We start from the raw sequence: 25,136 nt of genomic DNA, 5'->3' as shown, positions 1-25,136 counted from the left end.
TGTGCAATGGAATAACATATATATGATATATATAATATGTGAAACAATATAATATATTTTAAGTATAGGTATATATTCATATTATATAATATATATATATATATATTTGTACATTTGTACAATTTGACATAATATACAATCATTCTCATAACATTTTCACATCTATGCAGTGCAATTGACACAATATATAATTTCACACAATATATTATATAATATAATAATTGAATCTAGCCTAGAACCCTTTAAAAAGTATTGTCTTGCTGAGCTTTTTTCGACTGTTGCCAGTCTGTAATTGCAGCGTGCTCAGTTTTGCAATGGGGTGCAGCCAGGGTCGGACTGGGAACGATTTTCGGCCCTGGCATTTTTCCATCTACACCGGCCCCTTATGGACTGACCGACCGACCCCCCCCCCCCCCCCTTTAGCGCAAATGAGCCGAACCAACTTCAGCGAACCTACTTAAGAAAGACCTGTGAGCCGAAGTCAACATGTCGCGGTGGGCACAATTAAAAACCAAACGGCCTACCTTGACGCTGTCTTGATCGCGGGGCTTCTTGCAAGTTGCAATTATTCCACATTATTCTACTTCATTTAAGAATGCTCGATTCTGATTGGCTGGGAGGGGTGCATTAATCCGGCATATTGCCCGCTGACTTGTCGGTTCTACTTGCTGCTGACTGAGCACAGTAGATCAATACGCCGCTTGTATCGTTTTCTATCACATACATTTCAAACATGAGGTCCGTTGTAAAAATAAACCAAGGAGTGCATGTTTGATCGATCGTCATTAAAGCTTACTTGATACGAATGTAACAACTACGTTGTTAAACTAGTGAGATCAGATCCAGCCTTGTGTGGTTGCTATAGAAACGCGTTACCTACAGTTGAGCTAACGTTATTCACCGTAGTTCTAAAGGGAACTACTTTTCGAGGGAGATGGAATTAAACAGAGCATACATTTAATAAGCATGCAATACGAATAAGAAAAAGGCTAATTATTAAAGTATATAAATTGTTTTATTATGTTGGCCGGCGCGAAGTAGAATAAACGGAATAATCACCTCAAGGCAGGGCAATAAACAGTTTGATATGCCCGGCCTCTCGGTGATTATTCCTTACTTAATCCACACGGTTTAACATACCCGGACTGTCCAGCAACGGTCCAAACAAGCGATCTATTTTAAAACATCCAGACGCCTTAGCTTGTAGAGATTTCTGCCTTTTGTCCCGAATCTTCTCCGCTCCCCCTTTCTTCTTTTTGCCAACTCTTTCCATGATTTTTAGCCCATCCACTGAAATTAAAATATAAGCGAAGCAACATCCGCAGCATCCATGGAACGTTAACGTTCGCTGTTAGATGTATAATCCCATCGTGCACCGCAACATATTTTTGCAAAATATTCGAACATAAATTCGCCAAATATAAGAAGAAAATCGTAGTTTAGTTTAAAGAAAGCATTTTAGTTTTATTTTAATTTAGTTTGTTGCAATGATTGTACAGTTTGAAGAAACAGGATTTTACAGTTTGAAGAAATAGAAAATTATACCATATACCAACCGTCACATAGATGTGCATGACAAGGAAGCGCTATATATACTGGATGCACCATTGCAATAATTTGACGTTAGGTTCTTTCTTGGGCTCTTTGAGTTAGGCCTAAAAAAAAAAAAAGTTTGGTTCCTGTTGGTTGTCAGTTGAGTAGGGTAGGTAGGGAATTTTTTTTATTTTTTTATTTTATTTTTTCCAGCGGCAGCGAATGATAGGTAGGTTGTTTTCATTTAAAAACGAGAAAATTCGCTCATCCTTGTACAGAATGAAGAGGTGCTGTACCAAAACGTAATTATAGTTTGCATCAAAAAAATCTTTTTTTTTTTTTTCTTTTATAAAGCTCATAAAATAATTTGGGTCGCACATAAATTGACAGGGTCGGTCGGAAACCGGAACCAAAAAATTTTTTTTTTTAGGCCTTATCCGTATTGTCAGGTAAGTAAGGCGGTCGTATAATCAGTATTGGAGCCGGTATGATTGAAGGAGGGCCGGCCCTCGCACGCCGAAATGTGGACCGGCCCTTCTGGCAAATGCCCGGTATCACAGATTACCAGTCCGAGCCTGGGTGCAGCCACTTACCACTGTCTCCTCAACTGCTTCTCTTTGGGAAACCTTAAAATTGCGAGAAAGGTTAGCTAGCCAGTCAGTCAGATTCATAATACAGATGTATCTTTAAAAAAAAAAAAACATTTAAATAGAAATAACGTTTAAAACGTCAATTTCGGCCGGCGACTGACTGCAGGTGCATCTCACAGGTACATGTAGGGTATCGTGACATTTTTTCCGTAGTTTCATTCATTACGTGACACCTTCATATATTGTAGAACCATTACATATACAGTGGCATGTTTTGAGCCTTTTTTTGTTTTATTCCAGTCTCTTTTTTAAATACATCACAGAGAGAAATTAAGGCCAGTCGCTCAGCCGAAACGCAGCTTTCCGTTGCGACCATAAATGCTATATAATTACATTATACATACATTGTAATTACTCACAAGCAAGTAGTGGTAGATTATATATATATATATATACTGTATATATCCTATATTTCTTGACAATATTATCTCCTGTTGACGAACGATAGAATAAGGCTTTGCTCACCATGTCCATTTCACGTTAGACTAGCTATAGTCTGATTCTGGTGGCAACTTAGCTGTCTCAACAGCTCTTAGCTCTCAACATAACACATGATCTACGTGACATGACTGAATTTTACAATTACAAATAGAAACAATTGTTTAGTCTTACTAGTGAAAGGTAATTCCTTGCGATCTTGTTTGAATCGTCCTGACGGTGGTGCACCCCCAAGCGGCGCATGAAGTAGGCATCTTCACTCCGAAGACGAAATAACTCCCGTACCAAGATGGCGCCGACGATTTATGCCGTCCGTCCAAGGCCGAAGGGGGCGTCTACCTATAATGATGTCTATGGTCGCAGCCATTGGGCCAGACATCATGCCGTCATCAAACCGCGCGGCGAGTCTGCCCTTGCGTCAGAATCGTGTGTCGCGCCTCCAGGTGCATCATCCTCTATCGCAACATGGCCGCCTGCATGAGAATGTTGGGCTCTTACAGACAGTTGCACAAGAACTCCCTTCTCCTCAACTGGCCGAACATGTACCGAACTTTTAACACTGTCTCCAAACTGAGACATTCAACATCAACGTACCGACGGGTTGACAGAAGTAGTTGTGCTATGTCGGGAACCGCGAAGAGGACGTTACTCAACGATTGCGTCGGTAACATTCGGTTCAACATGTCAATGACAGGACCGGGCCGTCGGGTTCGTGTTTGTGGTGCTTTTAGCGGGGGGGAGGGCGTCTTTCCCCGTGGATATCCACACATCATCCCCAACAGGGCTTATGGGAGCCGGGGCAGTGGGTCAGCTTTCTCCGGAGACAATGGCGGAGAGAGCTCTGGGTCTGGTGGAGAGGAATCCGGGGGAGATGGGAGCATGCCCTACAATGAGCCACAAATGACAGCTCTCACACCGATGATGGTGCCGGATGTGTTTCCTCATGTTCCCCTGATCGCTGTCAGCAGGAATCCTGTGTTTCCTCGATTCATCAAAATCATCGAGGTAGGAATGGCCTTCCGTAGTTGTGCAATGATACAGCTTGAGGGACAGCCTAACTAACCCTATATGTAAAATTTGATATTTATTTATAATGCTATTTGGTTCTGTTATAACACTTCAGTAGCATGAGAATCAGTCAAATCTGCTACTACTTCAGTTGGAATGCATTCACCAGTGCTCTCCTGGTTTCCCTGATCACACTGAAACCTCTGCGCATATCAGCACCGTGCATGAAGCATCTACACCGGAGTAAACCTCACACCTCAGCAAAGCTGCTGGAAAAAATCTGAAGGAAATCACGGAGTCCTGTTGTTTATCTTTGTAAATATCCATACATTTTTCTTTCTGCTGGGTTAATAATATTACTCTCCTTCTGCTAGGTGAAGAACACTGCGTTGATGGAGCTGTTGAAGAGGAAAGTTCGACTTGCTCAGCCATATGTTGGAGTCTTTCTAAAGAGAGACGATAAGTAGGGGCTTAAATATTGTTAAATGTTTACCAGTATTTTTTATCATTAAATAAATGATATAGTCATCATTTATGTAACCATAACCATAGAGCATTGGACATTCCTTGCATGCAACCGCAAGTGGTTAAAGCTTCTGTTCTAAAAGGCTTGAGGCAAGATTGCATCACCAAGTGCTGAAACTAGTGTTGTGAAGTACAAAAGTTGCTGACTTGATAAGCAAAGTAGGAAATCCGTGCCTAAAACCACCTTGCACTTTTTTATTTAAAATGTTGGTGGCATTTTTCACCTTACCACTATCCCATCAAATGTATGTGTGTGTCTGTTTCTTTCCAGTAATCAATCAGATGTGGTGACTTCTCTGGATGCTATATACTCAACTGGGACATTTGTTCAGATACATGAGATGCAGGATCTGGGCGACAAATTGAGAATGATTGTTATGGGACATCGCAGGTAGGACTTTCCCATCACGTGTGTTTTAAATGGTTCATTATTGCTACTTGTGGTAGCATTTATATACTAAATGTTATCGAATGAAACCATTATGTTATGATATCACTACTGTCCGCACAAAAGGAATGCCTAAAATAGGTAGAATTTGCCAATATTTCCATCCCCCTGTATATGGAAAATATGTTATCTGATTTTCTGGTACCAATATATTGTAGATAAATTACCAGCTAAGTAAAAGTTGGATAATTCCATGAGGCTTCCTTTGTTGGTAAATAAATGCCAAAAAGGTATGGGTTGTCATTCGACCACCTACAACTAGGGCCACTTAGCCTCCGACAGCTTTGTAAAGCAGCCAGGATGTTTCATCATGTTGAGTAGCTTGCAGGTCAAAGATGTATGCCACTAGCCTGTGTGGGTTCAATGGAGTTGAGTCTTTGGGGTCCTTTGGATTACCCCACTGTGTTCTAGAAGTTTTGGAGCAAGATCTGTCTGAGATCCATAGCTTATTTATTGCTGTTGAAAACCTTGTTCTTGATTGTAGAAATGTGTGTTGGTTTGATGTGTGTCTTAGGTTCACTGCAGAATATGAATAGACAATTCGCCCACCTCTGGTGAATATATGCAGCCTGTCACCATATGACAGGCTGATCCATATGAATGACTGCTACTTTTACTGTACCATACACGCACAGCGGGAATATAGCCATAGAAGATCATAAGATCCGACTTTGGAGTATTTCATGGTTATGACCATGCTTGCACATGTTTATTGTTTGCTAAAGTTAGAGTTAGATATTGTTTGGATATTCCAACCGTTGTTATTATCACTATGGTGACTTGTTATTTTCTCTCACTCTTCTCTGGCAGGATCCGTATCACAAAAGAGCTAGACGTGGAGCCCGACGAGCCTGTCGCATCATTTCCATCATCCGAGTCGGATGCAGACAGTGAATCAGCGCCCAAAACCATGCTGAAACGCAAACCAAAACGGAGTCGCAAGGACCCCGCTGGAGCCGCTGCAGAACATCTGGAGGCTAAGGTGGGGGAAAAGATTTAATACCTTTATTTGTTTAAAGGTTGGGTATGGAATTCGCTTTTTTGGCCATTTTTGCAAAATTACTTGAAATCCTTATCATAAGGCAAGGCAAGGCAACTTTATTTATATAGCACTTTTCATACACAAGGCAGACTCAAAGTGCTTCACATATAAACATTGTCATACAATTAAATTAAATAATAGGTAAGTAAAAGAAAAACATATGCAAAAAATAGAAGAATAGAATAGAAATAGAATAGAAAAGATTTAGCAGAAAGCTATAGCAAACATAAAAGTCTTCAGTCTTGTTTTAAAGGTGCTCAGAGTTGGGGCAAGTCTTAAATCGAGTTGGGTCTGTCTGCGTCCTGCAAGACGGAGGCGTAACTTGTAGTAGGAGGCGTAACTTGTAGTCGGAGGAGGCGTAACTTGCACTAGGAGGCGTAACATGTAGTCGGAGGCGTAACTTGTAGTCGGAGGCGTGTCTAGTACTTTTCTAAATCGCGGAAGTGATCTGTATGTAGCAGTGGTGCGCAGGTACATAAATGACCGCAACTCGGACCTCAAATATTAGGCCTTAAATTTACTTACCGTCATGAATATCGGAAGACCCGACTTCAATGAAGATCTCGTGTGAACCGTGATTTACAACGCTTTTTGTTTACCGCGAAAATAGAAAATAGATTTAGAAAAGAACAAGTTACGCCTCCTAGTACAAGTTACGCCTCCTACTGCAAGTTACGCCTCCGTCTTGCAGGACGCAGACAGATACTATTGCTTAAATTCTCTGGGAGTTTATTCCAGCTATTTGTTGCGTAGTAACTAAATCCTGCTTTCCCATGTTTTGTGTTTACTCTGGGGATAATTAACAGATTGGTCTCAGAGCTTCTTAGTGGTCTAAAAGGCTGATGTAGCGGAAGCATATCAGTTAAATATTTTGGGCCTAAACCATGTAGGGATTTATAGGTAAGCAACATGATTTTAAAATCAATTCTCTGACCTACAGGAAGCCAATGTAACGATTTCAGAATTGGTGTAATATGATCAAATTTTTTGGTCTTTGTTAGAACTCTAGCAGCAGCATTCTGAACAAGCTGAAGCTTCCTCAGAAGCTTCATAACCCACTTACAGCCGCTGAGTTAGAAGTACTGACATGAAAATTAAACAAGTCAATCATCTGTGGAACGGGCAGGGCTCGAAAAACTCCAGCCAATGATTTCCAGAGCCACCGAGTTGCATTGGACAGTAAGTACGTCAATCAAACGGTCGTACGAAAACCTACGCTAGCCTGGCTCGCTCTCGCGCATCTGTGTTCGCGCTCGTGCATGATTGCGCGTCCAGGTACTTGGAATGGGTGGAGTCAGAGTCAGCGTTGAAGGAGAGGGGGTAGGACCATTTCAGTTGTGTATTTTCAAAATCTGGGGCGTTTCGCAAATCCCATACCCAACCTTTAAGGTATTTACACCAGGAGAGAGATGGATCAGCTTATGTATATATGTGTGGTTAAGAGAGATAAAGATTGAATGCAAGGGCATCACTCTGCTGAATTGACCACTGAGAGAGAGTCCATTTAATTGCGTAAAACAGATACTTCTGTAATAGTGTGATGTCAGTGCAGTGGGCGGTGCTGAAGTGCAGAAGTCGCGCCTGCCGGCTACCTGCAACGTTTACAACTTGATGTTAGTTTGCCGACGCACGGGTAAATCGTTCGACCAATCGCTACAGAGTTGATGTGCTAACCAATCACACCAGACTGGGCTACTCGCGAGACAAATCAGACCGTTTCTAGGAAGACGCTGAAATTGGCATTTAACCCCATTCTAGTAGTACCCCCAAATACAATTATTAACCCCAAAAAGTAAGATATGGGATCTTGAACAATTCTGTTTTGAGTAGAAACAATTTTATGATAATGTAGAAAGAAGAAAAGGGACTTTCATGATTGTCCAGGGGAGCAATACCTATACTGTGTATAAATGTATTAATGGCTAACCCACCAACCTCCTGAAAATAACTAAAACATTTTTTTTCTTGGTCAATCTGCGGAATGGGGGTTGTTGATTCTCTTAGATCTCTGATACAGACATGACCCCCGTTGTAGAGGCTGTGCCCTCGTTGGACATTCTCATGGTGGAGGTGGAGAACATTAATCACGACCAGTTCACTGTCACAGAGGAGGTCAAGGTATGTTGAAAGGCATACACACTGTTGAGTAGCATAATATTCTAGGTTGGGTCATTCTTGTAAAGACGAGTTTGTGTCTATCTCTTCCAGGCATTGACAGCCGAAATTGTGAAGACCATCCGTGACATTATTGCTCTAAACCCTCTGTATAGGTGAGCTTCTTCATTCAGTCAAACAGCCAAGCAATGACTTGTTTGTTGTATGACAGTTGTTTTGGCAAGTATAGGCATTTAAATTTTTTAGAAAATCACACTATTAATAACACATTAATTAATCACACATTAAGTGTGAAAGTATTACAAATGATTTTAGTATGGTTACCAATTTTTTTGTAATTAAGTAGTTCTGCCCTGAAAGTAGCTATTCTAGGTCAGGATATAAGGTCAGACGGGTCAAAGGGTTTAACTTCATCAATATCCAGAAAGCATTCAGAGACAAAGGTGATGCAAAACATGCTACGTTGGTCTTTGTCTAGGAGACAGAGTAACTTGGCTACAATCAATTGAATGTACCTGATAAAATTTCATGTTTGTGTAGGTATAGCATGCATGCTGGTCTCAAGGGTCCTTAATACTTATGCTACTTCACTTGATTCCCTGTTAGGGAGTCAGTCCTCCAGATGATGCAAGCAGGCCAGAGAGTGGTTGATAACCCTATCTACCTCAGTGACATGGGTGCCGCGCTGACCGGGGCGGAGTCGAGCGAACTGCAGGATATTCTGGAGGAGACTAATGTAAAACACATACGACAGTTTCATCATCCCTCCAATTCATTCCACTGTTTTTTAAATGCCTCTATCCATGATATTCAGAATTCCCCTCTGATGCTTGACAATGGCAGCCTGACACCGCTAGGCCACTTCACAAATGTTTATTAGTGTGGAAACTCATTTACAATTTCTGAGGGCAATTACAATGGAGGTTAAATAATGCTGGCCGAGTTTGTTTTGGCTCTTAATAGCCAATCAGTCCCAGCCTGCAGCAACGTGATGGTCGAAACAAATATAAAGCTAAATACAATGAATTGAGCCTGGAGATTGATCCAGGCTACGTATCACATTCTGTTTCATTACACGGATCTGTCTTGACCTCACATTGATCTCAGCGGGCGAGAGTATTTGCCTTGACTGACGAGTCCCTCAGCCAATCACTGTAACGGAGCATGTGACGCCATCACTGTGTGCTGTTCAGTTGATACACAGGATGAAGAAAAACTGCGAAGAACGTCCTATCCCCCAGAAACTCCGCTAGTTCTTGTTTAATAGTGGTTCGTGAAACTTTAGGCTGTTTTGACTCTGCTGTTAGAGTCAACAGTAGAGTCATAAATTACGAAAAAGTCCCTGATAAATGATCCCCCCCCCCCCCCCCCCCGTTTACCCAGATATGAGCTAGTCTGCCATCAGATATTAATCTAAAGTCTAAAGTCTACAATAATGTTGATGGTTGTATGTCCTTATGTCCAGATCCCTAAGCGGTTGTACAAGGCTCTGTCTCTGCTGAAGAAGGAATACGAGCTCAGTAAACTGCAGCAGCGACTGGGGAGAGAGGTCAGCTTGCCTATCACACACACAGAAATCAGTTATTGATACATTGTTATATTCATTTATATTTTTGGTTATGATCTTTTTTCTTCATATTTTATTGTTATGATCGATTCATTATTTTAGAACAATTATCATTGTTATAATGTGCTCAACAGACTTTCTTCATGTTTTCAGGTAGAAGAGAAGATCAAACAAACCCACAGGAAATATCTGTTACAGGAGCAGCTCAAGATTATTAAGAAGGTTGGTGAAAGGTCAGAATAAGATACTTGTGCTCAACATGTGGTAGCGCATTAACAAGCAATCAGACCATGTAAAATGTGACCGTGGCTCTACATTCTAGAAATTCCAGATTCAAGATTCAAAAAGCTTTATTGTCAACATGCGGTTGAAAGTAGCATGCTCCTACTCCTAGGTGTCATTGGATAACTTTGAAGTGTTGAAATGGTTAAAACCTCAAACTGAGGCAAACATAGTAAAGGAAAACCCAAGGACTGGGCGATCAAATGGCATCACCATGATTTGAACTTTCCATGTATACATATATTTAAAACAGTCTAGTACACACATCAGAAAAAATTAGAGGTCGTCCTGTGTGGCAGAATACAGTTCTAGGAACCCAGAAGGGCTGGGATTTTATTTGATTGATAGACCATTTGAGTAATAGTTTTTACAAACATAGGCACCATGTTTGTAGAAAACAATAATGATCTTGTGAGAACCGGTAATTGCGCCCATCCGCTCTTTCCCTCAGGTTTGCTCTAGGCATGCACTGGTCTACAATTCATTTAATTTCATCTCACAAAAGTTGTACTCAGGATTAATTTGTAATATGTTTGATGAATGAATTCTGCCTTTCAGGAGCTTGGTTTAGAGAAGGAGGATAAAGATGCCATCGAGGAGAAGTTCAGGGAGAGACTTAAAGACAGAGTAGTCCCTCCACACATCATGGTTGTCATTGACGAAGAACTCAATAAACTCGGACTTTTGGACAACCACTCTTCAGAGTTCAAGTAAAGTATATCATTTAGCAGGGTATGTGTTATTGCCAATCACACTTATCGTCACTGAGGTTTGGTTAACAAATGGGCTCTGTTCTGTGCCTAACTCCATGTTATCAACTTAACAAAAGGGTTATAACGGTGTCTAATAAAATAGGACAGTGATAAAAGAAGGTTTGTGTTCCAGTGTGACCCGTAACTATCTGGACTGGCTGACCAACATGCCCTGGGGAACCAACAGCGAGGAGAATCTAGCACTCGATCGGGCTAATGAAGTTCTGGAAGAGGACCACTACGGGATGGATGATGTCAAAAAACGCATTTTGGTTAGAAAATGCATGCATTTACGCCTAACCATATAAATAAACAGGGTGTCTCTCTGCATGGAAACATATTACTGATGTTAACCCCAAAATAAATTAATTAAGCATATATGTATATGATTCAATGACTTTCATATTGCGATCTTCTAACCTCCTCTCTATCTCTTGACCTCTTGTACCTGCGGTGGGTAGGAGTTCATAGCAGTCAGCCAGCTCCGGGGAACTACCCAGGGAAAGATATTATGCTTCTATGGCCCTCCAGGAGTAGGGAAGACCTCCATCGCTCGCTCCATTGCTCGAGCCCTCAACAGAGAGTACTTCCGGTTCAGTGTTGGCGGCATGACTGACGTTGCTGAGATTAAGGGCCACAGGTAACACAACATGCCGTATTCACTCCTGTATTGACCCTCTTCATAGAGGCGTCATCGTGGGACAAACAGAGGTGATGCTCACAACTCTTATTATGAATGTAGGTGTTGCATGAGTATCCTAATTAATTGCTTTTCAATGCTGACCCTTTTTATAAAAAGTAAATTTTCAATTTATAGACAATGATACTAATGTATTTGCCATTCATCAAAGTCTGGTTTTAAGATTTGTTGCAACAGTTTTTTTTTGTGATTATTACCTGTTTTGCTTCGGAATGAGTTTGTTTATGATTTCATGGTGCCTTGAAATCAGTGAGACCAATTCCAAATCTTTGTGTCAACATCGTAAAGATATTATGTATAGATGTATCATCCATTAGTCTTAACTTTGAAATGCCCCTGTGTGCATGCTCATTGCTGTTTCAGACGGACGTATGTTGGAGCGATGCCAGGAAAGATCATCCAGTGCCTGAAGAAAACCAAGACTGAAAACCCACTGGTGCTTATAGACGAGGTCAGGCTTTTACAGACAATATTGTGTAGGATGTGAACTGTACATTGAAAAGGATTGGTCATTGGTGTGTATCTTGTTGGTGATGCTGATGTTGATTTTATGTAATTTGTTCAACTAGGTAGATAAGATGGGGAGGGGCTACCAAGGGGACCCATCCTCAGCCTTGCTAGAGCTTCTGGACCCTGAGCAGAATGCAAACTTCCTTGACCATTATCTGGATGTTCCTGTGGACCTGTCAAAGGTGATGACTAAGAGTATGTGTGTATGTGAATGTCAATTGAAGAAGTCCATTTAACACCCACTCATTAAGGTGAATAACACACTACCACGTTTATGTGTAGTTGCTATCTGTAGTTAAAACTTAAAGGGGACATATTATACCACCGTGTGATTAGCCCTTATAAGGCTAATCACAGGGCTAATAACACTCACACCTGGTGGTATAATAGGTTCCCTTTAAGACTAGAATGGGATATCTAGACAGAGAGAATCAGTGCACAATATATTTGACTGCAGCTGAGCAAATTCTTTTTACAGTATTTTATTTCAGAATAGGCTTAGGTCAGGGGTTGGCAATCTTCACCATCAAAAGAGCCGCAGCAAATAAAATCTCAAATAAAAACCACAACATTCGCCTATTCGCCCCCTAAAATGAAGATAACACAGCAACTACATTTTTATCTATAGTTATCAGTGGCGGCTGGTAGTTTTTAAAGTGAGGGAGGAAGGGCGGCGCGCTTGGTTGCCATTGGCCTGCTTGCACTGTTAGTATGGTGGCATAAGTACTTGAGACTCAAGTTGTTTCAGGGTGTTTTGCTGAACTACAAAATAGCAGGGAATATTTACATGGGCTGTAAGCATCACATTGTTTGAGGCAAATGTAGATGTTAATGGTTTTTTCAGAATGTTGGTCATGGTGTTAAGCCAATTAAGATTGAGGGACTTCATTTATAGATCAAGTCAATCCTCCTTGCTGTTTGTGTTGCAAAGATCAGTGACCGATCAGTCATACCAAACAGGATATTTTTTTAATTGATTTCAGAATAACGGCGTGTGTAGCTCCACGTTTTCGCCAGCCTTTTCGACGGTTTGGTAACCCAACGGAGGAGTGTCGAAAAATATGTAGGCTCAGAGTGTTTAATTTCAGGACCTTGCCCAACTTTTGGCGGTGGAAATGCCTATATAAGCGAACCAAGCCGCACCGAACCCTACTTCTCGGCCGAAACGCCAATATAAGCTAACAGTCGCACTGTACCGCAACGAACAGTAGCGCACCGCTCGGTAGAAAAGAGGCATACGACTGAGCGGATTCGTTGGTTCTCGTCATGGACCTATTAAGGTTCTCGTAGCCTAGACTTGAGGAGATAACCCCTCCCTCCAGGCTGCTCCACAGCCAGGGCTCCTGCTTATTGGTTCATAGCGCTGCCAGGGCTCCAGCCTATTCGTGAAAAGACGTTGGGGCGATCCAGATCCCAGCTAGTCACACCCACTCAGAGGAGGACTTTCCTCCTCTCTCCCATTGAATCAAATGCAGAGGGGTGGAACAGCCTCATTTGGCTCCTAGTCGCAGGTTGCTGACACCTGGTTTAGGTCATACAGAACCAACAGCCAAATAGACTGCTAATGCTAGGAGAAAGGATATAGAGTGGCGAAGTCACGCCTCTTCCGGTAGGGCTCATGAGACCTATGAGATCGAAAAATATGAATGGGTGTCAATGGAGAGAAAATAATTATTTTCTGGTCCCAGTCTTTATATGCCCTGGATTACACATATGTTGTTTGTGGATTTAAATGATAATTTTTCATGCAAAGAAAACTAAAAATGTTCGTGAAGAAGTTTGATAATTTTAGGTTTTATGTGAGGCCGCTTTGTGAACTACAGCTCTTCGCTGCTCTCGACGCATATGATATACGTCACCACACCCGCCCTTGGAACTCGGCACAGAGATGGCGATCTCTCTGCCCCACTTCACCGCTTTTTCCAAGGGGAGGATAAAAGCATCGAAAGAGGTGAAAACCATTATAAGTCGGGGCACGTGCAGAGTTTCAGTTATGCCGATGGGAAGATTGTCGGTCTTCTCCACGCCAGTCGCAGGGAGCGTGACGTCACATACGAGCCGTGTAGTCTTTCTCGTTGTGTTTTCTCTACAGCCTTTATCTGAACAATTGCACAATAAACGGTCGAACTCTTTGCATGAAAAATTATCCTTTAAATCCACAAACAACATATGTGTAATCCAGGGCATATAAAGACCGGGACCAGAAAATTATTATTTTCTCTCCATTGACATCCATTCATATTTTTCGATCTCATAGGTCCCATGAGCCCTACCGGAAGGGGCGTGACTTCGCCACTCTATACAGTGGTAAGAATAAGTTTATGCACCCATGCTAAAGTTGACTAAAAATAGGAATAATAAATCACCTTTTGGAAATCGATCTTAATGCCTTGATTAAACAAATGAAGAAAAATCCAACCTTTTAGGCCACCAATTTTCTTTGTGAATGAATAATGTATTGTAAATAAATAAATGTTCTTCAATCAAATACAGGGTGCATAAGTATAGGAACCCCTATGTCAAATTCCCATAGAGGCAGGCAGATTTTTTTTTTTAAAGGCCATTTATTTCATGGATCCAGGATAATATGCATCCTGATAAAGTCACCCAGGCCTTTGGAATTAAAATAGCCCCACATCATCACATAGCCTTCACCGTACCTAGAGATTGGCATAGTTATTTTCAGTTAGCCTAATGATTTCTCAATGCAGGTATGGTATGGTGAAGGCTATGTGATGATGTGGGGCTATTTTAATTCCAAAGGCCTGGGTGACTTTATCAGGAGGCATATTATCCTGGATCCATGAAATAAATGGCCTTTAAAAATAAAAATCTGCCTGCCTCTATGGGAATTTAACATAGGGGTTCCTATACTTATGCACCCTGTATTTGATTGAAGAACATTTATTTATTTACAATACATTATTCATTCACAAAGAAAATTGGTGGCCTAAAAGGTCGGATTTTTCTTCATTTGTTTAATCAAGGCATTAAGATCGATTTCCAAAAGGTGATTTATTATTCCTATTTTTAGTCAACTTTAGCAGGGGTGCATAAACTTATTCTTACCACTGTAAAGGCTAGGTGTGGAGTAGCCCTATAATGTGCCACCTCCTCTGGTTCCTCTGTGTGCTCCCATCAGGTGCTGTTCATCTGCACAGCAAACATCCTCGACACCATTCCAGAGCCTCTCAGAGACAGGATGGAGATGATCAACGTGTCCGGATATGTGGCCGAAGAGAAATTGGCTATTGCTGAGGTAGCAACATTGTGTGTGTGTGTGTGTGTGTGTGTGTGGTTAAATATAAAGAGGTATATTGTCTCTAATGAGGGTTAAAACATATATTTTGTACTGATGAAGCTAATCGTTACAGTATCATCCTTTTGAATCCCCTTTTTCTCCTCCTCTTCTAACCCCTCACTCCCATTGTGTACAGCGTTACCTGGTCCCCCAGCTGCGTGCTCTTACCGGCTTGACTCAGGAGAGCGGCGCCATATCGCCAGAGGCACTGAGTCTTCTGATCAAACAGTACTGCAGAGAGTCTGGTGTGAGGAACCTGCAGAAGCAAGTGGAGAAGGTAGCCCTCCACTTGGAGATTATATATGTCCAATTTAGGAGATCCAGACATTCAAGAATACATTTACTGATTGAGTGATCAATTGATTTGATCTGTATTCTATTTATGATGCCTCTCATCATAGCATCTTAAAGGGATACTTCACCGGTGGAGATATGAAGGTTATATGAAGTAAATAATTCTATATATTATAAATGTGCAAAAAAAAATGAAATCGGTTCATCCTAGCCTGAGAAAAAAGGCAGAAAGTGTCTCTCTAGCTCAAAAGTAAGAAATCCTCCCAACTACCACAGTGCATTGCCCCCGCTGCACCGCCCGCCTGTTTCCGTTGGGAGGGGGAAGGACCCATGGTCCTAGCGCGAGCAAACTTTGTGTAAACATATCCCTGTGATACGTTGACTAGTTCAGACTTCTGCCCTCGTTCTTTTAAATGCATTATTTGTATATTACTGTACAGCATAAAAACATTAGCTAATTACAGTAGCTCAGCATATCAAGTATTTGTACTCAACCTTTTCTCCCCAGTTGAAATAAGTGTTTACTTATGTTTACTAAATAGTTATTTACTTACTTATGTTTACTAAAGTAGGCCTACTGATACAGTAGGCCTACTTTAGTATAAAGGCACTTGGGTTAGTAAACAAATCACAACAACCAACATGAATTTGAAGTTTTATTCATGAAAGAATGTGAACTATTTGCAAAAATAAAACGTGTAGGGTGCGTTTGCTGGAGTCAAAATAGTCACAGCTCATCTTGAGCATCTACTGTCTCCTGGTAGCCACGGTACTGCCCATCTTGTGCTGGGTAATTAGCTCTGATGGCCTGGACAACACAGGAAGCCGATACTGTCTAAGAAAGAAAGAGAACATTAGCAAAGCAAAATAAAAATTATGCCTTGAGTAGCCTATACAGCATTACACGGTCTTCAAGCTAACGTATCGTAGCCTATGCTCTGCCAATAAGATCGGCTACTTTCGGATAACTACATTGTCACAATCCCTTCCCAGGGACTCAAAACTATTGTAGCCAATGTGTTAGTAAAACAACAAACACTTACTTTGTCTGTCTGTTTCTCCCGGCGGGCTTTGGCTGGCGTTTCCAGTTCACTTGGAAATATGTATCCAATACCCAACTGTTCAGATGAGGCGTAAAGCCTGGGTGAGAGGTTACACACATGGCCCCGTCCTCGCCAGATTCAGCCATTTATTCTAGAAGAAACTGGCATCGCTGAAACTCGCTGCAGCCCAGGGACTCTGTGTTAGTGTCTATAGGCGAACAGAGCAAACCGGCACGCTCCTCGTCAACAGGCAAGGCTTGTTCAGCTGCAGCCACAGCAGCAGCCTCCTCCTCTATTTGTGTCAATTCTTCCTGGCTGTATTCTGGCTCGTACTAATAGCCCTGAATGTCCAAATCCAACAATAGATTTTCAAAATCCACTTCGGCTGTTTCACATTGCAAATTTATTCTCGCGGGGAAGAAACATGGCGGACATTGTGTTTACATTACATGTTTGTAGTCCTCGGCCCTTCTAGCAGGCAAGCAAAGTTCTCCCGATTTGACGTCATCTCAGGAGAAAATTAGATCAGGAAAGCTTGGCCACGGGAAGACTGGTTGGACTGAGGGGGAAAAAAATAAATTGTTATATTGCAATAGCAATTTTATAATAGTTGAAGGCCGGTTCTGAATGGGTGAAGTATCCCTTTAATGGATATTGATAATATAAAATGAATGGATTGTAACAGTTCACTCATCCTCCTCATCATCCTCATCGTCATCTGCTTATCCGGGGTCGGGTCGCGGGGGGAGCAGCTCAAGCAGGGGGCCCCAGACTTCCCTTTCCCGGGCCACATTGACCAGCTCTGACGGGGGGATCCCGAGGCGTTCCCAGGCCAGTGTTGAGATATAATCTCTCCACCTAGTCCTGGGTCTTCCCCGAGGTCTCCTCCCCACTGGACGTGCCTGAAACACCTCCCAAGGAAGGCGCCCAGTGGGCATCCTTACCAGATGCCCGAACCACCTCAGCTGACTCCTTTCTAAGTAAAGGAGCAGCGGCTCTAATCCGAGTTCCTCACGGATGGCTGAGCTTCTCACCCTATCCCTAAGGGAGACGCCAGCCACCCTTCTGAGAAAACTCATCTCGGCCGCTTGTACCCGCGATCTCGTCCTTTCGGTCATCACCCAGCCCTCATGACCATAGGTGAGGATAGGAACGAAGATCGACTGGTAGATCGAGAGCTTTGCCTTGCGGCTCAGCTCTCTTTTCGTTACAACGGTGCGGTAAAGCGAACGCAATACCGCCCCCGCTGCTCCGATTCTCCGGCCAATCTCACGCTCCATAGTACCCTCACTCGTGAACAAGACCCCGAGGTACTTGAACTCCTTCACTTGGGCTAAGGACTCATTTCCTACCCGGAGTAAGCAATCCACCGGTTTCCTGCTAAGAGTCATGGCCTCAGATTTAGCGGTGCTGATCCTCATCCCAGCCGATTCACACTCGGCCGCCAGCCGATCCAGTGAGTGCTGAAGGTCACAGGCCGATGATCCAATGAGGACCACATCATCTGCAAAAAGCAGTGACGAGATCCTCAGACCACCGAACTGCAACCCCTCCCCACCACGACTACGCCTCGATATCCTGTCCATGTATATCACAAACAGGATTGGTGACAAGGCGCAGCCCTGGCGGAGACCAGCACCCACTGAGAACGAAACTGACTGGCTGCCGAGAACACGAACACAGCTCTCGCTTTGGGAGTACAAAGATTGGATGGCCCTGAGGATAGACCCCCTTACCCCATACTCCCGCAGCACCTCCCACAGTTTCTCCCGGGGGACCCGGTCATACGCCTTCTACAGATCCACAAAACACATGTAGACCGGATGGGCATACTCCCAGGCCCCCTCCAGGATCCTTGCGAGAGTGAAGAGCTGGTCCGTAGTTCCACGTCCGGGGCGAAAACCGCATTGTTCCTCTTCAATCTGAGGTTCGACGATCGGCCGAACCCTCCTTTCCAGCACCTTGGAGTAGACTTTACCAGGGAGGCTGAGAAGTGTGATACCCCGGTAATTGGCACACACTCTCTGGTCCCCCTTTTTGAACAGGGGAACCACCACCCCGGTTTGCCACTCCTTTGGCACTGTACCCGACTCCCACGCGATGTTGAATAGGCGTGTCAACCATGACAGCCCCTCAACACCCAGAGCCTTTAGCATTTCTGGCTGGATCTCATCAATCCCTGGGGCTTTGCCACTGCGGAGATGTTTGACTACCTCAGTGACCTCCACCAGGGAAATTGACGACGAAACACCATCAACCTTGAGCTCTGCCTCCAACATAGAGGGCGTGTTATTCGGATTCAGGAGTTCCTCAAAGTGTTCCTTCCAACGTCCGACGACCTCCTCAGTTGAGGTCAACAGAGTCCCATCCTTACTGTACACAGCTTGGATGGTTCCCCGTTTCCCCCTCCTGAGGTGCCGGATAGTCTTCCAGAAACACTTTGGTGCCGACCGAAAGTCCTTCTCCATGGCCTCTCCGAACTTCTCCCACACCCGCTGCTTAGCCTCCGACACGGCAGCCGCTGCAGCCCTTCGAGCCTGTCGGTACCCTGCAACCGAGTCAGGAGTCCTCCAGGATATCATATCCCGGAAGGCCTCCTTCTTCAGTCGGACGGCTTCCCTGACCACCGTAGTCCACCACGGTGTCCGAGGGTTACCGCCCCTTGAGGAGCCTAAGACCCTGAGGCCACAGCTAGCCACCGCAGCTTCAGCAATGGAGGCTTTGAACACCGCCCACTCCGGCTCAATGCCCCCAACCTCCACAGGAATGCCAGAAAAGCTCCGCCGGAGGTGTGAGTTGAAGATACCTAGGACGGGGGCCTCCTCCAGACGTTCCCAGTTCACCCGCACTACTCGTTTGGGCTTACCAGGTCTATCCGGAAATTTCCCCCATTCCCTGATCCAACTCACAACCAGATGGTGGTCGGTTGACAGTTCAGCCCCTCTCTTTACCCGAGTGTCCAAAACATGCGGCCTCAGATCAGATGACACGATCACGAAATCGATCATCGATCTTCGGCCTAGGGTACTCTGGTACCAGGTACACTTATGAGCACCCTTATGTTCGAACATGGTGTTTGTTATGGATAATCCATGACTAGCACAGAAGTCCAATAACAAACGACCGCTCGGGTTTAGATCAGGGAGGCCGTTCCTCCCCACCACGCCTCTCCAGGTGTCTCCATCGTTGCCCACGTGGGCGTTGAAGTCTCCCAGCAGAACTACGGAGTCCCCTACTGGAGCCCCATACAGGACTCCATTCAGGGTCTCCAAGAAGGCCGAGTACTCTGAGCTGCTGTTTGGTGCATACGCACAAACAACAGTCAGAGTTTTCCCCCCTACAACCCTTAGGCGCAGGGAGGCGACCCTCTCGTCTACCGGGGTAAACTCCAACACCGCGGCGCTCAGCCGGGGATTTATGAGTATCCCCACACCCGCCCGGCGCCTCACGCCCTTGGCAACTCCGGAGAAGAATAGAGTCCAACCCTTATCCAGGAGTACGGTACCAGAGCTGAGACTGTGCGTGGAGGTAAGCCCCACCAGATCTAACTGATAGCGCTCCACCTCCCTCACAAGCTCCGGTTCCTTTCCCCACAGCGAGGTGACGTTCCACGTCCCCAGAGCCAGCTTCTGCCGCCCGGGTCTGGTCCGTCGAGACCCCTGACCTTCGCTGCCACCCATGTGGCTGCGCACCCGACCCCAACGGGTCTTCCCACAGGTGGTGGGCCCATGGGATGAAGAGAGGGGGGGTGCCACGTAGTTTGTTCGGGCTGTGCCCGACCGGGCTCCGTGGCAAACCCGGCCACCAGGCGCTCGCCATCGAGCCCTCCGTCTGGGCCTGGCTCCAGACGGGGGCCCCGGGCTGGAGCCAGTTCACAGTTCACTTAATTTATTAATTCAAATGTTTGCGATGACAGAATCACCCTACTCGTGTAAATGAGTGATTTGATTTGTTTCGAAGATATTGGCTAATAAAATACATACCTTTCCATTTTGGTAATGCATGTATCCCTCCTTCTGTTCCAAGGTGTTCCGCAAGGTAGCCTTCCAGATCGTGAGTGGTAAAGACCACGCCGTCACCATCACGCCTGACAACCTGCACGACTATGTCGGCAAACCTCTGTTCACCGTCGACCGGATGTATGACGTCACGCCCCCTGGCGTGGTCATGGGACTGGCCTGGACCGCCATGGGTAAGCCCTGCATACGCACCGTCAGGCTGATGCATTCACTCAGGAGTAACTAGGTTTAGATACATCTCTAAAGTGTTGCATGTAACCGGCTCTGTCCAGGTGGTTCAACGTTATTTATTGAGACGTCGTTGCGACGTCCTCGTGAGCCGGTGCTGAAAGAAGGGGAGGGCTCTCTGGAGCTCACAGGTCAGTGTCAGATTTTATTACACTTTGTTCTAGCAAGAAATGTCTAAATTGAAGTCCTCCTATTTTGTATTGTGTTCATGATGTTTTTTATTTGAATGCCTGGCATATTTTTCCGCTAAGCATTGCTGCTTGTACCTCTGCAGGGCAGCTCGGCGACGTGATGAAGGAAAGTGCTAAGATTGCATCAACCTTTGCCAGATCCTTCCTCATGACCCAGGATCCCCAGAACAGCTTCCTGGTCAACTCTCATCTGCACATGCATGTTCCTGAGGTATACGTAAAGTATATATATCCATTGAATCCTGAAACATTTGTGATGATGTCAATCTACCAAAATGGAGAAAAAAAGAAAGGTCATGTCTTGGTTTTTCAAGTTTTTCGTTTCTCTTGTAGTGTCTTGAGGTTATCATTTATATTGTCACATAGTTCTTAGATTTCCGGCAGATGCCAATGAAGTAATCACTGATTCCATGTTTTATTGTGGTTCCAGGGTGCCACCCCTAAAGATGGACCAAGTGCTGGTTGCACTATTGTCACAGCATTGTTGTCCCTAGCAACCAACCAATCAGTGCGTCAGAACGTAGCGATGACTGGAGAATTGTCCCTGACAGGGAAGATTCTGCCAGTAGGGGGAATTAAGGAGAAGACTATTGCTGTAAGTATCGTCATCATGTTTCTTTGGGCAAATTCATTATAATTATTTCCTCTTATTAATGAATTTAGTCTGAAGAGGGTCCACAGGCTGACACTGATAGGAACCGAGACACCACCCCAACCTTAGCTTACACTTATACATTTAGGAAGAGAAGAGATGTGGGAAATGAAAAGAAGGGGATTCATCTGCACACATTTTGTTGATGCCTTTCCAGTTCACCTAAAACATCGGCATTGAAAGAATTGTCTAAGTGTAGAAAGAAAATGAATTTCATCAATTTTTCAGTTATTTTTTTAACTGATTTAACTTATTTTTTTCATTTGTCGGTTATATTCAAAGTTGTTTTATTTGATTACCTCTCTATCCTATCATTCAATAGGCCGAAGTAAAATGATGACTCATCATAATAACGATCATCACCTTAAGGCTTTTAAGGGCTAATCACACTCACACCTTGTGGTATAATATGTCCTCTTTAAGTTTTAACTACAGATAGCAAATATAGTAACCTTAAGTAACAATATTTTACTACCTATTAATGAATAAAAAAATCTCATGTCTTCTAGGCTCGTCGTGCAGGCGTGACATGTATGATCCTACCAGCAGAGAACCAGAAGGACTTCTCAGACCTTCCTCAATATATTACACAAGGCCTGGAAGTCCACTTTGTCGACCACTATTCCAAGATCTACCCCATTGTGTTTCCAGAGGCATAGCGTTACCCTGTCATCCAAGAAAGGACCACACACTGCAATGTCTCCCAATTGTTTAATATTTGAAGGACTCCGTTATCAACACAAGGGTGCAGGCCGTATCCTGGACACTTATTACCTGTCCTTATGAGACACACCCTTTGACATGGACTAAGCGACTTAAGCCAGATGAATGGATGCTAATTGGTCAACAATTAATTCAAATAATGCGTCAACACATTATTCATTTATAGTTTAATATAAGATGTTTTTTTTATAAATTAAAGTGAAATGTAATCTGAATTTGTTCAATTAATTCTATAGCATATCTGCAGCTCCTTGGGAAGACAAGGTCAAACTCCCTGGCCTTAGCTTTGAGGATAGGAAAAGGCAGAATTTGATTTCAGGACTTTTTACTATCCCTTTTGCTAACAAAAGCAGCTTACAGCTTGAAGTTCCCAAACTCAAACAAATCAGAGAATGCTGGGAAAGGTAGGTGTAGGGTTAGTCTTATCTGGCAAAACGTGGACATTCCATAGCAAAAGAGAGAATACCAAGCGACAATGCCTTGTCTCTTGGTAAAAAAAAACTATAGATGAAACAGCAGGTTTTTCCGCACTCACTAGAGTTTGTATGGTTCATGTAAATTGTCAGATTCAAGCTAATCTATTGAATACATTTCTTAGAAAGTTAAATAGCCAATAGTTTTGAATGCAAACTGCAAATTATTTGGTTTGTTTTGAACCTGGAGGTGCCTTGTCAGTAGTTCTTAGCTGGTCAAACCTGAGGACCAACAAGTGTCATAAGGTCAGGCCCATCAACTCCATTCACTAATATTGCCTTCATGTACTGATTAACAGAGCAAACAATAGCGGTTTTTTTTAAAGATCAGATTCTGGCATACGCTCTGCCACCCAGTTTAGAATCACCCATATATGGCTACAAGTACCTAAATATTAAAAGGTCCCATGGCATGCTACCAGGTGTGGTCTGATTAGCCGCTATAAGCAAGTTTAGGATATCTGCCCCTTATGACAGGTGGGCGTGTCCACCTAGATGTGTGACGGATGCTACTATCCACTGGGTAGGCTGGTAGACTTATCTATCCAGCACACATCTAGGTGGACACACCTACCTGTGATGTCATAAGGGGCAATTTCCAAAACGGCTTGTACAGGGTATATGCAGGAATCAGATTAATTTACTACCTCCACAATATTTTTTACTACCAACACGACATCAAGCAGCAGGGCGGGGGGTATGCAAAGCACCACTTACTATAAGGTATAAATGTGACATTGCCGCAATCCCTGTAGTCCTAGTGCTGCTGCTACTAGCACCGCAAAACAACGACATAGAGAAGAGAGGACTGCACTCCCGCGGGACGCGACGCCAAATAGTGCAGCGCGGGACAAAAAATGAAAGCTCATTGCGGGTGCGGGCGGGATGATAGAGGTGCATTTGCGGCTGTGGGCGGGCGGGATGATACACTGCACACCGGCAATTAAATGAGGGTAGAGTAAAATATACAAATTATCATGAAGCCCTCATCATTAAGCAAAACCTACTTTTCCAACAACTTTTCCTTCATGGTCGAAGCAGCAGCTGTTTCTTTTACCTTTCATTTTTCATTTAGACGTGCTGGTACCGACCTGCAGAGTTTTTATTTTTTTTAATATGCGACTGTTTCGTCTTACGGTTACTGAGGCCTATTTAATGTTTTGTATGGTTGAAAACATGCAGGCTTACCAATAAATATGTTACCAATACTGGTAGCCTAATGAATTATGTGCGCGCTCGTTTTTTCCAAGCCAAGGGACAGGGCTTTCCTGAGACAGAAAGTGAACATCCATCCTTGCCTGCATTTGCGGGATATAATAGAGTGGCGAAGTCACGCCTCTTCCGGTAGGGCTCATGGGACCTATGAGATCGAAAAATATGAATGGGTGTCAATGGAGAGAAAATAATTATTTTCTGGTCCCGGTCTTTATATGCCCTGGATTACACATGTTGTTTGTGGATTTAAAGGATAATTTTTCATGCAAAGAGTTCGACCGTTTATTGTGCAATTGTTCAGATAAAGGCTGTAGAGAAAACACAACGAGAAAGACTACACGGCTCGTATGTGACGTCACGCTCCCTGCGACTGGCGTGGAGAAGACCGACAATCTTCCCATCGGCATAACTGAAACTCTGCACGTGCCCCGATTTATAATGGTTTTCACCTCTTTCGATGCTTTTATCCTCCCCTTGGAAAAAGCGGTGAAGTGGGGCAGAGAGATCGCCATCTCTGTGCCGAGTTCCAAGGGCGGGTGTGGTGACGAATATCATATGCGTCGAGAGCAGCGAAGAGCTGTAGTTCAGAAAGCGGCCTCACATAGAACCTAAAATTATCAAACTGCTTCACGAACATTTTTAGTTTTCTTTGCATGAAAAATTATCATTTAAATCCACAAACAACATATGTGTAATCCAGGGCATATAAAGACTGGGACCAGAAAATAATTATTTTCTCTCCATTGACACCCATTCATATTTTTCGATCTCATAGGTCCCATGAGCCCTACCGGAAGGGGCGTGACTTCGCCACTCTATATAGATGCGGGCGGGAGCGGGACTAAAAATTAGTTATTTGCAGGAGCGGCACTGTACAAGGCGGGAGCGGGGTGAATATTGTGTCACGCGCAGACCTCTATTAGAGAGCTGCTCCCCCTCGCACGAAGCCGCTGCTGGTGAATGCTCCGCGCAGACCTCTAATAGAGAGCTGCTCCCCCTCGCACGAAGCCGCTGCTGGTGAATGCTCGAAGCGTTGTGTGATTTAATCGCTTTAATGCCGTTCCATGTCACATCATTTTTTTGCACAACGAGCAAAAAGCCTCTCGTCATTTCCCATCACGGGTTTCAGCCACTTTAAAATGTCGGGTCGTCAACCCATGTTTGTGAAAACTTGCATTTACCCATTCCGAGCAAGAAACTCAGCCGTACAGAACTGAGGGGAAAAGGCGGAAAATGTTGCGTCGCTATAGCAACCAGCGACTCCAACTCTAACGGCTACTCAGTTCAGGCCCTGTAAAAATGTACTACCAAGTCAAATTGCGTTCGTTACTTTTTACTACCTTTCAAGGTCCTTAATTTATTTTATTTTTTACTACCAAACGGACACCGTGTTGTTACTGCTAATCACACCACACCTGGCAGCATGC

At 43.8% G+C, this 25,136-nt stretch overlaps 1 protein-coding gene and 1 long non-coding RNA gene across 2 annotated transcripts; one reads left to right on the top strand and one right to left on the bottom strand.

The window, feature by feature from the left end:
• Positions 1-3,018: 3,018 nt before the first annotated feature.
• Positions 3,019-22,236, top strand: lonp1 (lon peptidase 1, mitochondrial). Its single transcript, XM_060066844.1, has 21 exons — positions 3,019-3,626; positions 4,004-4,092; positions 4,426-4,545; positions 5,413-5,584; positions 7,649-7,762; positions 7,853-7,914; positions 8,366-8,495; positions 9,225-9,308; positions 9,480-9,548; positions 10,167-10,318; positions 10,494-10,632; positions 10,822-11,000; positions 11,424-11,511; positions 11,630-11,752; positions 14,713-14,829; positions 15,008-15,148; positions 20,235-20,400; positions 20,500-20,586; positions 20,730-20,857; positions 21,077-21,241; positions 21,808-22,236. The coding sequence occupies exons 1-21, from the start codon at positions 3,087-3,089 to the stop codon at positions 21,955-21,957; spliced, it is 3,015 nt and encodes a 1,004-aa protein (XP_059922827.1). The 5' UTR covers positions 3,019-3,086; the 3' UTR covers positions 21,958-22,236.
• Positions 15,809-16,649, bottom strand: LOC132469057 (uncharacterized). Its single transcript, XR_009528316.1, has 2 exons — positions 16,209-16,649; positions 15,809-16,000 (listed from the first exon to the last, which is right to left on the bottom strand). It is a non-coding gene; the product is annotated as an uncharacterized LOC132469057 (long non-coding RNA).
• Positions 22,237-25,136: the final 2,900 nt, after the last annotated feature.

The sequence above is a fragment of the Gadus macrocephalus genome, chromosome 12, assembly GCF_031168955.1.
Source record: "Gadus macrocephalus chromosome 12, ASM3116895v1".
Classification (NCBI taxonomy): domain Eukaryota; kingdom Metazoa; phylum Chordata; class Actinopteri; order Gadiformes; family Gadidae; genus Gadus; species Gadus macrocephalus.
Note: the sequence above shows the minus strand (reverse complement) of the source record. Positions and strands in the feature narration are given on the sequence as shown.

Coding starts and splice junctions, on each gene's coding strand:
- lonp1 (XM_060066844.1), top strand. CDS start 3,087: ATGGCCGCCTGCATGAGAATGTTGGGCTCTTACAGACAGTTGCACAAG. Junction 4,093..4,425: donor TTTCTAAAGAGAGACGATAA/GTAGGGGCTTAA, acceptor GTTTCTTTCCAG/TAATCAATCAGATGTGGTGA. Junction 20,587..20,729: donor GGGCTCTCTGGAGCTCACAG/GTCAGTGTCAGA, acceptor GTACCTCTGCAG/GGCAGCTCGGCGACGTGATG.